The following is a 15,632-nucleotide window of genomic DNA, read 5'->3' as shown; positions in this document are numbered from 1 at the left end:
TATTTCATGCAACAATGGTAAACTATTTCATGCAATAATGGTAAACTATTTCATGCAATAATGGTAAACTATTTCATGCAATAATGGTAAACTATTTCATGCAATAATGGTAAACTATTTCATGCAATAATGGTAAACTATTTCATTCAACAATGGTAAACTATTTCATGCAATAATGGTAAACTATTTCATGCAATAATGGTAAATTATTTCATGCAATAATGGTAAATTATTTCATGCAATAATGGTAAACTATTTCATGCAATAATGGTAAACTATTTCATGCAATAATGGTAAACTATTTCATGCAACAATGGTAAACTATTTCATGCAACAATGGTAAACTATTTCATGCAATAATGGTAAACTATTTTATGCAATAATGGTAAACTATTTCATGCAATAATGGTAAACTATTTCATGCAATAATGGTAAACTATTTCATGCAATAATGGTAAACTATTTCATGCAATAATGGTAAACTATTTCATGCAATAATGGTAAACTATTTCATGCAATAATGGTAAACTATTTCATGCAACAATGGTAAACTATTTCATGCAACAATGGTAAACTATTTCATGCAATAATGGTAAACTATTTCATGCAATAATGGTAAACTATTTCATGCAATAATGGTAAATTATTTCATGCAATAATGGTAAATTATTTCATGCAATAATGGTAAACTATTTCATGCAACAATGGTAAACTATTTCATGCAACAATGGTAAACTATTTCATGCAATAATGGTAAACTATTTCATGCAATAATGGTAAACTATTTCATGCAATAATGGTAAATTATTTTATGCAATAATGGTAAACTATTTCATGCAATAATGGTAAATTATTTCATGCAATAGTGGTAAATTATTTCATGCAACAATGGTAAACTATTTCATGCAATAATGGTAAACTATTTCATGCAACAATGGTAAACTATTTCATGCAATAATGGTAAACTATTTCATGCAATAATGGTAAACTATTTCATGCAATAATGGTAAACTATTTCATGCAATAATGGTAAACTATTTCATGCAATAATGGTAAACTATTTCATGCAATAATGGTAAATTATTTCATGCAATAATGGTAAACTATTTCATGCAACAATGGTAAACTATTTCATGCAATAATGGTAAACTATTTCATGCAATAATGGTAAACTATTTCATGCAATAATGGTAAACTATTTCATGCAATAATGGTAAACTATTTCATGCAATAATGGTAAATTATTGATCAGGAAAACAGAAATAGTACTTAAACTTTAAATAATTTACTCAGATTGAGTCATTAAGTTTGTTTATAAACATCTTTTAGTTTTAAAAATGGTTAGTTGTTTATTTGGTTAATTTGGGTTTTCAAACAAGTGTAAGATACAACTTCTTACTAGATTCTTCTTAAAAAGCGCATTATACAGCATATCATGATGCATAATAGCAAGCTGAGCAAAAAGCCTTTAATTAGGAAATTTACTTTACAATAGATTTAAAATTTGAGAAAGCATTCAATAAAAACTCATCTGATTATTTGTTGAGCAGGAAATTATCTAAACATTCAATTCAGAAATTTGAAGTCATTGTAATAAATTATTAATCATAAGTTCAGTTTCTAAAAGGGCGTTGACTGAATTCCTGTTTTTGTGTGTCACCTACTTTGATAGAATATTTGGGACATGAAACAAAAGTAACCAGGTGGGAGCCAGTCACAGTCACAAAAGTAACCAGGTGGGAGCCAGTCACAGTCACAAAAGTAACCAGGTGGGAGCCAGTCACAGTCACAAAAATAACCAGGTGGGAGCCAGTCACAGTCACAAAAGTAACCAGGTGGGAGCCAGTCACAGTCACAAAAGTAACCAGGTGGGAGCCAGTCACAGTCACAAAAGTAACCAGGTGGGAGCCAGTCACAGTCACAAAAGTAACCAGGTGGGAGCCAGTCACAGTCACAAAAGTAACCAGGTGGGAGCCAGTCACAGTCAACTTGTTTATTTATATGTCAACTAACTGAACTAGCTGAACTAACTCTTGTTTGGTGTTTGAAGAGATTCATTCCAGTCAATGGTTTCAAAGTAGATAGTAAACACTGAATCGCAATCAAAAAATAACCATAGCAACAAAGAATTATTATTTTTCAAAGCAAGAAAATTACATGAAAATGTTAATTTTTGACAGATTGGCTACAAGAGCTAGGGTTTTTTTCAGTTTTAGAAATGCGCGAAAGGATCGAAGATCATGATAGGCGTAGGTTGATGAATGTAGGGTATCTCTTTTGTAACCTCCGGGTAATGAGTCTCTTCCTCTGTTGTCATCTGTGAAGACACTTGCATCCAGCGCGTGAAGTCCTTTGATGGATCTTCTTGGTAAATAATCTGAACAAGCTGGCTGCAACATAAAATAGATTTACAGTGAATTGTATATTATAATGAAATTTAAGCATACTTTAAACCAATCAAAACTCATCAAAACTTATCAAAAGCCATCAAAACCCATCAAAGCCCATCGAAATTCATCAAAACCCATCTCAACCCATTGAAACCTATCAAAACCTTTCAATATATATTGAAATCTATCAATAACTATCGAACTGTATCGAAACCCGTCAAACCCCATCAAAGCCCATCAAAACTGATAGAAACCCATCAAAACATTGAAATCTGTTGAAATCTATTGATAACTATCGAAATCTACCAAAATCTATCAATATTTATCTAGATCTAATCTTATTGTAATCTTAATCTAATCTAAATCTACTTTAAATGTAATATAACCTGAATATAATCTAATCTCAATGTAATCAACATATATATTGTACTCATACAGTAATATACTATACTATAAAAAACTCAAACAGCATCAGAAAAACTTGTGATCGCTTTTTACAGAAGATTAAATCTAAAAATTCTAGTCCCATATAAAATGCTTATAATATTTTGCAACCCTCTATTTATTAGACCTGCTGCAAATCACTACATATATTATTATAATATATTAAACTCACCATATATCAGGAGGAATAACATCAGATGTTTCGGTGATAAGACCATGAGTTCTATGAGAAACCATGTTTCTACTTTCATTAGATCGCGTCTTCACTAGGCAGTTTGACTTTGATGTGTTGGTCACAGCAACCAGCATCCCAGGCCATTGCTTTGGCACCAGCTTGTAAATATTAACTCCTTTTTCCAAAGCTTGATTGTGCTAACAGAATCAAAAAAGGTGTCAGCTGCCCATATATGTGGTTGAGGTTAAAATTGGTTAAAACCTTTTTAAAATACAAGTGTTACAACAAAGTTTGCCCTTTTTCTTATTTCCGCTTATTATATTTTTCTAACTATAAAATACACTAGTTATGATATTGATATTACTCAAGTAAGTGCATACTTCCTTGCATCTGTTTTGTTGTTCACATTATGTGTACCGCTGCAGAAACGTTTGAGTTCTTTGTGTGTATGGTTCTGTATTACATGTAAGAATTCAAACTAACAAACCCCCATTTGGAACATACATATTTCAATTATAAAATAACATGGCACAACTGTACAAAGAATAGCAATAAAAGTTATTTACCCTACTTTACAAAGAATGCTTAACTAATCATAACATGGTATCAGGTTAAAACTATGCAAATGATAGCCAACCATAAAAGAGATGTTTATGCAATTAATGACTAACATGTCAATCATTGAATAAATATTGGTTCTGTCAATAAAAGCGTTCTGTGACTCAATATTACAGCCTGAAGATTTGATTGAGTACCATTAAAAGTTTGTTTCAATAACTGAACCTGTTGAAATGTTTCTCTTACTGTCAGCCTCATCACCCTGATCACCTTGGCTGACTATCACTATGTTTCCATGACACATATGAAGTGGATTCGGAGTTGTGCTCACGTTGAGTTACGAGACAATAAGTGTTTCAGTGAACATTTGCATGATGCAAACTAATACTGATGCTTCGTTAAAAAGACAATGATTTACATGCCAGAAGTCATAGTAGTATACTTATTAACAGGTTCTCAATAGTATAATAAACAGTTTTGTTTCATTGATCAATTTGCATCATTTTTGCAAATTTCTACTTTGTAATGAGTCCTTGAAAATCTTTTCAGTACATAATTTGCAGCAAAAGTGAGTTCGCGCTAAAACTGTTCTTCCAAGTTATTCAAATAAACAATAATAAAGCAAGTGATCTATAACTAAAACGCGGTAACCATCGCTGAGGTAAGTTTGACAATATGTGTAAACTGTTCTTGAATTTATCATCTCACATAAGGCAGGCAGGGTAGGATAAATCCAAAATACAATTGATGACGCTAAAAATTGAAGTAGTTCTTTTCGGCTTGTGGTTTACATCACTTACATTAGCACTGTGATAGACTTTTCAGATACCTTAATATAAACCTATCAAATATTAGATGGAAATTTGTTTATCAGCTCCAAGCGGCATGCAAAATTAAAAAAAAAATGAAGAGTTATAGACGAAAGGTCACTGCGGAACTTGAGGTAAACAAGAGTTTAAGCTTGGGCAGCTGCTAATATTGTTCAGATATAAATCATTATTTAGCTGGTTGTTGAAGAATAGACAACCACATAAATTAACGCATTACTAGGTATTCCTAATAATAACCGGTATTTTAAAGTTTAAGTGCTCTTAAAAAAAGCCAATTAATTTGATTCATGTTCTGTTTTCAGAAATTGTTCTCATGATTTTATTTGTCTCAGACCTCTCACAAACACTAAAGATGTGGGCAATATCTGTGTGATTTATTTTTATTTGCAATAATTCTTCAATACTGATGCCCATTCGAACAAACATTTGATCAAGAGTAAGTCAAGGTTATTAAGCAATTAGTTTTTGCTTGTAACACAGTTTGAGTAGACCTTGTTACTTACCTCTTCTAAAACTCCTGTTTCAAAGACCAGATTCAGTAGCGATTTTGTCAGCGTATCCTTGTGAAGTCCAATTTGAAATGAATTCACATCCTCTTCAGAGTGAATTGAGACGGTAAATAAAATCTCATCTGCAATAATGGTTTTATTTTTATTTAACTTACTAAATTGTATCAAGATGGCTATTTATAAAGTAAGAAACAAATTTTACTAAAAAAGAAATACTGAATAAATTATTGAACTACTAAAACTGTAAATTTCATACAAAAAATTAATTTTGCTTCATTTTGTATTAACAATAATTTTGAGGCAAGTTTGTTAATACATAGTTCATTTATGAGCTTGATTATATCAATATATAATAACATCTCTGATTTTACAACAATTTTATTACTTGTTGAAATCTACAAACGATGATGCTAAAAACTACCATAAACAAGCTGATAAGTTTTTTATCTAATTCCAAACCTACTTGCCGAAAAGTTTCATATATTCATCAAATAAATAATTTATCACCTAACTGATGAATGCTCAAGACATGAACGTTCACCTATAACATAATTATGTGTGCTTGAATAGATGTCCTCTGGTATACCTTGCAACCAAAGCAGTGTTACAGTCAATGTAGGCTAACTAAGCATTATATGCATAGTATTATGTAGTAATATGTAGTGGTAATATGCTTTGTATTATAATAGCATTACATATTATGTAATGCTACTTCAACATCATTTAACATCAAGCAGATACTATAATCAAACAAAAAGAAATTTTTCTAAATTATTTTTGACTAAAAATTTTAATAAAGCAGAGGGCATTATTTTTGCAAAACAGGCTTCAATCAGCTAGTAACTGTATAAAAAAGAGAATAGAAACTTTTCACTGTAAAATAAAATAAATAACAAGATTAAATTGAAAATATTGTTTTAAAATTAAAATTAAAATATTGTTAAAAAGTTGTGATTAGTGTTTGAAGGTGTCAATAAATGAGGTGCTGGAAGAAATCTGCAAAAAAATTTAACAAAATAATTCGTATGGATTTACAAAGTGACTGCATCTATTGTTAGAATTTTCTATGTTAGCACAGTAAGCAGAAGGCAGCTTCAACTTAGTCAGCCAAAAACTTACGATGCTCACCGGTTGAGCACTGTTTATGACAATACTTAGATAAGTGATATCATAAAGAAGGCTACAAAAGACAACTTCGTCAGGTAGTGTGCCTATGTGAGAAAGAGTGAGAGTAAATTTGTAAATGTAGTGTACATATGTGAAATAGAGGAAGATAACTGCTAAATACTTTCTGCATGTTTGAGAGACTAAGACAATTTCTAAATGAAATTTTCATATTTTAAGAAGATAATTTTTAAAAACAGTGTACACATGAGAAAAGGTAAATAAATTTGTAAAGGAAGTGTGCATATGGGCAAAGAGGAAGACAACTTTTCAAGGCAATTCACAGATATTAAAGTAAGGAAGACAATTTCACATGGCGGCGCGACTATGTGTGGCAGAAGAAGACAACTTCAAAAGGCAGCTTGCACATATGAGAACATATAAGTCAACTTCTAAAGGCAGTGGTGCATGTGTGTGGCAGAGGAAGACAACTTAAAAAAAATATGTCAACATGAGTAATAACAGGACAACAACATCTACCACTTATTCATCGTAAAAAGTAGTAAGTATATTCCGTATAACAACAAAGCATCTTACCCTTTTCTATAAAATTCCACCTCGTGAGTGAAACACAGACAATATAGTATTGTCCAGCTGGCAGATGACCTGACCAATATATGTGAGAACAGCAACGGCGTACATCACTAGCCACAATCTTCTCATCTTCGTCTAAAATCATCATTATCATCTCCAAGCCATATATAGTTCGAGTTTCTGCATCTTTTCCTGGGCGCATAGGTTCCCGATAGCCTATTATCTCCTTATTCAACTTTTGCTTTATCATTCGTCGTTTGTCTTGCACACAAATATCTAAACTTGTGGCTTTTGTCAGCACGAGTTTTGTGACTCGTAAAACTGAATCCTTTGAAGTCGGGAGTTTCTGTTGAGACTTACACTCGTACCAGTTCTTTCTATTCCGGAATATTTCAACTTGTTTAAAATACCTACAAATGAGAGTAGTGCATGAATATATAAATGCTCACTGACAAGAATTTTGTAGCTTGAGCTGACGTTTTTTACACTTGAGGATCTGAAGCAACGCGCTGACCGTCGTCACATGATCACGTTAACTAGTTTTGTAGTTGTCAACACTTAGTGTTAAGTAATGAAAGAAATTGAGTTAAAACAAGTCCTATCTATGTGACCTAGGGGTTGTACAACTAAAAACAATTGCTTAGTTTGTACAAAGCAATAGCATAGTGGCACAATCGTATAAGATGATGCAATGCTGTCATGCAAATCAGCACTCTCATTCTGTCACGATTCAGTGTGGCTGTCTGCACGCAAAACACCCTTAAGATGCGTCATTTTACTGCCATAGAAACTGCCTTAGCAATCAACAGCGTCACAATTTCACATGCCCGTTGATCTTACTTGCTTGTTGCTTCACAGGTACACAGTCTTTGTTGCTGAAGCACTTTTGACAGAAGACGTCGCACAGTTAACGCTTTACTACAGTGCCCTACAGAAACATCATCGGCTTGTCGACTAAGCATAGTGCTTTAGTACTGTTGCACCCTGTGTCACTAGTCACTAGTCACTAGTCACTAGTACTGTACTACTCGTACTGTACTACTAGTACTGTCACTACACTATCATTGTATTAAAACTTTATCATTTTTCAAACTATAATTTTGTAGTTATGCACAAAAAGAGTTGGGAGAAAATTATTTGTAGAATTGTATCCCACCAAGTCATAATATGTTAGAGTATTGATATTATTAGATTATGTATATCTTTTATATGCATTGATAATCATTACAAAAGCTATGTTTTTCATTACATGCCAAAGTAAATAAACAAACCAAAATCAAAAAATGTTAAGTGAGTTGGAAAAATGTTTTAAAAGTTGGTAATCTAATAGTATGATGGAGTTAGGATAGTGAACTGTAGGTTGTAGTAACATAAAGTTTATAAACTGAAACATATGATGGTGGATGTAGTATGTCGGTGTCACGGAATAGAATACGATATTTGTCATATGTGTAGAATGGTAAATAAATTATTCTGGGCATAGTTTACAAATAATTGTGAAACTGTTTTTTTGACAAATATTAGTATTATTATAGTGTTATATAAAATAGGATTTGCTGATAAAGCAAATAAAATTCTGCTAAAAAATGTATATAAAAGATTTACTTTGCAAATCAATAAAAATTTTCCCAAGATACAATTTGGCTGTTTTTTTATAATATGTAATAATATGCTTTTTGAAATCCAACAAAATTGCTAAAAAAAATTGTTCATCACTGCTGTTGTTACACAGTTATTATTATCTATAAATATGATTATTATTATTATCACCTTCTTATTGCTAATTTACTTATCATTTTTCTTTTTGTATTTTGTACTAGTTTAAAAAGAAACTCGGTTTGTAGTTAATTTCTTAAAACTTTAATTGAGCACCGCCACAACATCTGTGCTAGTCTAGAATTTTACTGCTGTATGCAAAATCATTGTTCAAGAGGCCATTGGCAATACTATCCATATATTGTCAATACTGTTCATATATTGTTAATACTATCAATATAAGTATTGTCAATACTATCAATATATTTTCAATACTACAAATCAAAAGATAATGCAAGAATCTATTGATTTAACTTCGTTTTTCCAATGATATACAGCCCCCCCAGGATAGCCGACGGCTGTCATATGGACGGGGTTTAATGATGGAGCTATGTTAGGATTATGCTAGCCTGGGTTTCGGAGCTAACACAACTCTCGCGGGGCAATCGCGTTGCCTTGTTAGGTTTTGAAAAACACAACTCGCTGTTATCGTTTCATTAGCTCATTCAGTCAGTAGACCCCGCGGTTCACAATAGCAAACCTTGAACTTCTACAATGTAGGGGTGATACCTAACCAAAACAATGCATCCATACAAAATAAGACATTTCAAATTACCTACTTTTAGTAATTTTAAAATTTGTAAAAGTTGTAATATATGCTTAAAGTTGAATATAATTTACCCGAACAACGGCTTTTTTACCTAGTTTTTGATTAATATTTTTCCACCCCTAATATAAAATGACAAAGTCTTTCATCGTTCTCACATTGTTTTACCTTGCCAATAAGATGGGACTGCAGGCAAAGCTGTGCAGTGTAGTGTTCATACTCAAAATCTAAATACAAAACCGAATTTGAGCTATTTTACGATTGTGACTATTAATATCACGAATGCTTGTGAATGGCAACTGACTGATCATAACGGTGACAATATTGGGATACTATATTTATTTGACAACGCAGTGAATTCAACAGATAAGTGAAATAACCACTATAGTTCATAATATTTGTAAATTTACAAGGGGCTTTATTCAGCATATTTGTTTGTTCGGGTGCCGTGTTCGGGTTCATCCCAACAGAGCTCCATCATTAAACCCTGCCCATATGAGAGCCGTCAGCTATTCTTGGGGGGCTGTATATCATTGGTTTTTCGCATCATTTTTAGTGACAGCAAAACTATTTTTAAACAGTATTCAGTTGTAACAGCGGCGCCATAATAATTTGGTTGCTTTAATTTTGTTTCTGAGACAATCTTTTAGATACTACGGAATGTAAAAAGTAGAATTCTTTAATATGTTCAAATACAATAAGAATCTATTGCGCAACAACTCACCTCTGAAACTCGTCTAGTGGCATCCAATCATCAAATCTTTTTCCAAAAATGCTGTTAAGTGTTTCGGGGGCAAAATACGCATATTTGGCATTATTCCAATACTTGCCAGCCTCGTTGAAGGATCCCGGCTCATTCACCCTCATTACACGCAGTGACCTGCCAAACATATTGTTGAAAATTTTTTATAAACATGAGCTTAAAGTTGAACTTGCACTAATATTTTGTAGATTTCATCAGAAAGTGTTGAAATTTTTCTATTATTTGTGATTTTTTAATGTTTGAGGTTATCTGATTGCTAAAATGTTTCTAGATGAAAATCAATAAAACTTAATTGCAATTAAAATGTTCAGAAGAAAAAAACGTGCGGAATTACGTCGCTACGTGTTGTTGTTGCAATAGTTGATATCGAATCTAGTGTTCAGGCGTTACGTGTCTCTATTCTGTCGTCTCTTTGCAATTATATACAACATAATCGCACTTTTGATCGAGCTGAGTGCTTTTACCACAATAAAATCTTATCACTGTTAATTTTGAAAAATGTTGCAATCAGATCTTCTGAAACATCTAAAACAATAGCAAATAATAAAAAAATACTCTCTGATATAAATCTCTGAAACATTTGTGTAAGTTCATATTTAATGATTTATGTCTAAAAAAATTTATTGGTTTTCAGCAAGCAGCCATGATTAGCATTGATGGCAGGAGCAGTTATTTGCACTGAAAACTTTAATTTTACAGCAAAAATATCTTTTGTTTTTTCACCAGGTCAATTAAGATTGGATTGTGTATAGTACATATTGATTTTTTCCCATTTGCTATTAGATATTTGTTGACTAAAATCATCAGATTACAATTCCTATCTGCCTGACCATCCATTAAATTCCTACTATCCTAGAAAATTGCCTACACCTTACGCCAGACACCAACATCTTCCCAATTTACGTTATAAAACATCGTTACGCAAAAAGGGCTTTTTCATTCAAGATAATAATTTTCTTTTACTATTTTGCATTTTTGTCTCATAATCTAATTTGCTTTGAGCGGCATGAGTTGGTAATAGCAAAGCTCACACTTATCCATATTTAATGCACAGCAAGTTTTTCTTTGTTTGTTGGTTTGTCTGTCCATGTGTGTCCACAGCAATTAAAATCAAGCAATGAAAAACCTGTTTTGCAGAGGGTTTGATTTCGAGCCCACCAAATCTGAAGAACAGTCATCTATACTCCTACACTACTATCATTCAACTTACTGTAGTTACGAATGATTGTCATGATATTCGTTACATTGGCTAAAAGACTCGCACTTGAAGCGCTGGAGGTTATTATTTAGCTGGTTCACCATTATAGTTCTATTATTACCCGTAACGATAAATAAACTAGCTTTAAACACAGCAATAGTTTAGTAGATCTAGACTACTAGCTTACGGGGAGGGGGGAGGAGGGCTCAATTTTGCTGTGTCATGAAATTTCATGAACCGGCTTTTTAGTGAGTCTTTTACCAACAGCCTTTCAGTAAAAATAAGGAAGCACTCTGTTGTTAGCTTTCATAAGCTTAGCTTAAGGTGACTTCGGCACAACCAAGCTACTACTGAGGTCAGCTATCCAAGCACGGCACAACAAAGTATGCCCTCTAAGTATATTGCCAGCTAGACGGCAGCCAGATGTCAGTCAGCCAAAGGGCACCAAAGGAACGGAGCCGAGCCATGGAGAGCACATACATTGTATGTATAAAGGCTGGTTCACACTATATCGCCATATCTCAGTATTGATGCCACAATACTTTGGTGATCGTCAATGATAACAATGTTCACGCTATCTAAATCCATCCGCGTTTTCATCAGCAAATACTTTGTGACGTATTGTTCTTGTTTTTCTTTTTAATTTTAATTTTTTGCAAAAAACTGCTTTGTTTTCACATGCTTGAATCAAATACTAGTTCCACAGCAACTATCGTAAACCGAAATAAATAAATCACGCTCTCCCTGAAAATGAACTACTATTGCAGAGATGGCTCACAATACACAAGCGATCGTCGCCTGTAGTCGTCGCAAGTCAGAAGTTGTCTGTAGTACATTGGGAAAGTTTCCAAATGCAAACTTTCCCAACGTATTCGCATTGCTTTGTCGATGCCATTGATTTAGGATTCACATCGTCGACTATGAATGCCGAAAGGCAAATAAATTGTGAAATAGTGAATTAGTGTGAACCAACCTTAAGGCGACACTTGCCTACGATCTTGCAACTTATACGTGAGCAATGTGCTATGACTGTTTATGCTATTAATACATCACAAAGTAGAGATGCGACCACCCATTAATACAAAAAGTTGATTGTAATAAGTTAAACCCCTAGATTCCAACCTGGCCAAGGCACAGCCTGGCTGGAATATAGGCACCATTCACATACATGTAACTAAGCAAGTCGTCAAATTTAGTTCATTCACTGAAGCTAAGGCTAAAATTGATGATGTGATTTCATACGGCTCTGATTTAGTGTCTTCATTCAGATCTGTCACCAGGTAAGCTTCTCTTTCTTGGAGACCTCCAAGGCTGTAGTCTAGGCCTGTAGTCTTATAGGATTCAGTGTGGGTGTAAATATATGTGCCCACCTCTCTGAAAGAACTTTTCAGTTTTTTAATAAAAGCTTCTTTCTCTGCTGCACCAAGTCTTTCCTCATCTAAAATACATTTAAGTTAACTAATTACAGTAAGTTGTCAGTAACTACTTACACCCTTTTACAAGGAACTTTTTACTAGGCATAGGTACATTCCGGGTTTTCATTAGTGGAACATACATATAAGGCTTTTTGTAAAATTGAGTAAAAATTTAGCATGTAGTTTATGGTGACCCACTGTTATGAACAGAGATAGTGTATTAATACAGGGAGGCGGGGGTCACAAGGAGGCGGAGTCACAAGGAGGCGTGAAGAAACTAGGGGTGAAGGAACTAGGAGTGAAGGAACTAGAGGTGAAGAAACTAGGGGTGAAGAAACTAGGGGCGAAGGAACTAGGGGTGAAGGAACTAGGGGCAAAGGAACTAGGGGTGAAGGAACTAGGGGTGAAGGAACTAGGGGTGAAGGAACTAGGGGTGATGGTGAGAAAAGAAGAACAGAAGAGGGGAGAGGTATAAACATGAGGGGGGAACATCAAGGGTCTGACAAATGATAAGATATGCAGACACAGACCTGAAAACGATTAGAGATTGTGGAGATTGAGGAGATTGATAGCCAATGCTACAACAGATACTGCTATGAAACCTGCTTTAACCATCCAGGATGTACCTTTACAATACATCACCGCTTATACATAATAAATGTTGTGGGTTCTTAGCACAATGCAAACGCAATTTCAGATGCATAATTGATGATTAGCGAATAGATTCAAATATAAAATATAAAAAGTTGAAAGATTTATTTATTACTAGCTTTGAGGATAAATATACACAAAATTTTAGTAGATATTATCACAAAGAATCAGTATTTTTCATCATTTTTTGGTTAGTGATCGAGGTGATCTGACTGTCAGGATGTTTCAAGATTAAAAACAACAAAACTTGATTGCAGGTAAAACACTAATAGCAAGCCAAGGGTGAATATGGTGTTTTTGGTTGCAAAAGGACCAACAGAATGGAGCAACTTGAAAAATACAGCATAAAATCAAATGTAATTTGACCGCAATATCCGATATCAACTATAACAACGATAGCCACTGTTTCTGTCATGTTGCACGGTATTTTTATCTGAGCATTTTAACCGCAATCAAGTTTGGTCAATTTTTATTTGAAACATTCCGGCAGTCAGATACCTCAAAAATCAAAAACAATTGCTAATGATGTTAAATATAAATACTTTCTGATAAATTTTACTAAAAATTTGTGTAAGTTCATCTTTAAGCCTGGCTATGATTGGCTATCTTTAAGCCTGGCTATGATTGGCTATCTTTAAGCCTGGCTATGATTGGCTATCTTTAAGCCTGGCTATGATTGGCTTTCTTTCACCTTCAACTGAAATTCAAGAATTTTCCTTGAGGACAATAGTCCTTAATGCATAGGAAGATGGTTTATTGTGTTTCTAATCAGATTGATTGTAGCATATTTATATAGAAACATAAGTTCTAAGATATTGGATTGAGTCTGACATTCCTTCAAGTAGACCTGTCTATGTTCATTATATAAGCTGTAGTAAGTCTTATAACTCTTGCCTAACACAATACTAATCTATACATCTCTCAAACTCCATGTGTATGTAGCTCAGTTTGTCTAACTATAGCTTTTAAAATATTGTGACGAAAAATCTGTATAGCAGGAGATCTGATCTCAGAACCTACTGTTTGCCAGGCAAATGCCATACCATTTTAGTTAAAAATAGGTGAAAATATACTACCACTTTCCGCTACAACGCAACGCTCTTTTATGCTAGCTCTCTCGTGAGAGCAAGTAGTTAGCTCTTATTAGTACGCTTACATAAACTAGCTATTGGCAATGTGCCAGGCTAATGGGAATGGCAAGCAACTACATTACTTCTCATTGTTTATCAGCTGATTTTTAATATCCGTGCAACGCCGGAAGTTCCGTTAGTAATCATAGTAATAATATAGTTAATAGATATTATTATTGGAATGCGATGGACTGATGCAAATGTTAGAGTATTGGTCGGCTTCACAAGCTGAAGGGCGCAGTTTGGAGCAACCTTAAATGAAGCACTTTAATTCAGTGTGAAGGTTTCATAAGTACAAGATCAGAGTTTATCACGCATTTATAGTAAAAGTAACTAGAGCATATTCTGTTTGACCTAATAAAAGTTTTTGCACTGTATTTGACCAGATAAACGTTTTTGCACTGTATTTGACCAGATAAACGTTTTTGCACTGTATGCATAGAAAGATATCTTATTATATCAAATATTTTCAAACAGAAATTTTGACTTTAAAACTTTTTTAATGAAACGGTATATTAAAAAATATTCGCTGTTTTATTGCTAAAAGATGTTGTTTATAAATAACAAAAATGCTCCTTTCATTATGACAGTTGATGTTACTTACCTGTAAATATGATCTCGACTGGTTTGCCGGTGAGGAGCTTCAGAGCACAAGTATTGTAGTTATAGTTTTGTTCCAAAGCTCCATAGCTTCCAATGAGCATGGCAGCAGCCTTTTCTAGCAATGGCACCCACAACTGATTCTTCTTACCCTGAAACATGAGTCATAGATTTAAGGCTAAGCAAATAGTAAGGCATTCAGGTTAAAAGGCTGACTTGCAACAAAACTCACATTGCAGTTATTTGATAATTATTTTGACAAATAACTGTAATGTGAATTTTGTTGCAAGTCAATCTTTAAGCTACATGTATTATTTAAACTTGGCTTTCTTCTAAAATACTATATAAACTTGCAATCGCTACTTGATAATATCGACTCGCAGTCGCTACTTGATAATATCGACTCGCAGTCGCTACTTGGTAATATCAACTCGCAGTCACTACTTGATAATATCGGCTTTCAGTCGCTACTTGATAATATCGACTTTCAGTCACTACTTGATAATATCGACTGGCAGTTGCTACTTGATAATATCGACTTTCAGTGGCTACTTGATAATATCGACTCACAGTTGCTACTTGATAATATCGGCTTTCAGTCGCTACTTGATAATATCGGCTTTCAGTCGCTACTTGATAATATCGACTTTCAGTCGCTACTTGATAATATCGACTCGCAGTCACTACTTAATAAAGGTAGATTTCTAATCAACTGAAGTTGTAAAATGAATGTCAGCACTTCATTACCAAAGCTGGCAACAATTTTAATATAGTAAATGTTGACCATGACCTTTGTTGTATATAAGGTATTAAAAAACTGTTTTACAAGCAAATACTTTAGGTATAGTTCAATTTTATTAGCGTGTCGATTATTTATCTAATGTTCCATTCAAATAATTAACATAATTT

General features: G+C 33.5%; 1 protein-coding gene across 1 annotated transcript in view; it reads right to left on the bottom strand.

Moving 5' to 3' along the window:
• Positions 1-2,212: 2,212 nt before the first annotated feature.
• The window catches only part of LOC137406897 (calpain-15-like), a 30,836-nt gene continuing 17,416 nt past the window's right edge, over positions 2,213-15,632 (bottom strand). The window contains exons 6-12 of the mRNA XM_068093499.1: positions 14,728-14,875; positions 12,170-12,365; positions 9,691-9,846; positions 6,608-7,014; positions 4,901-5,028; positions 3,007-3,206; positions 2,213-2,390 (exon numbers count right to left, since the gene is read on the bottom strand). Coding sequence (XP_067949600.1) covers positions 2,213-2,390; positions 3,007-3,206; positions 4,901-5,028; positions 6,608-7,014; positions 9,691-9,846; positions 12,170-12,365; positions 14,728-14,875 — 1,413 coding nt within the window. The remainder of the gene's footprint in view (positions 2,391-3,006; positions 3,207-4,900; positions 5,029-6,607; positions 7,015-9,690; positions 9,847-12,169; positions 12,366-14,727; positions 14,876-15,632) is intronic.

This window comes from Watersipora subatra, chromosome 10, assembly GCF_963576615.1.
Source record: "Watersipora subatra chromosome 10, tzWatSuba1.1, whole genome shotgun sequence".
Lineage (NCBI taxonomy): Eukaryota > Metazoa > Bryozoa > Gymnolaemata > Cheilostomatida > Watersiporidae > Watersipora > Watersipora subatra.
Note: the sequence above shows the minus strand (reverse complement) of the source record. Positions and strands in the feature narration are given on the sequence as shown.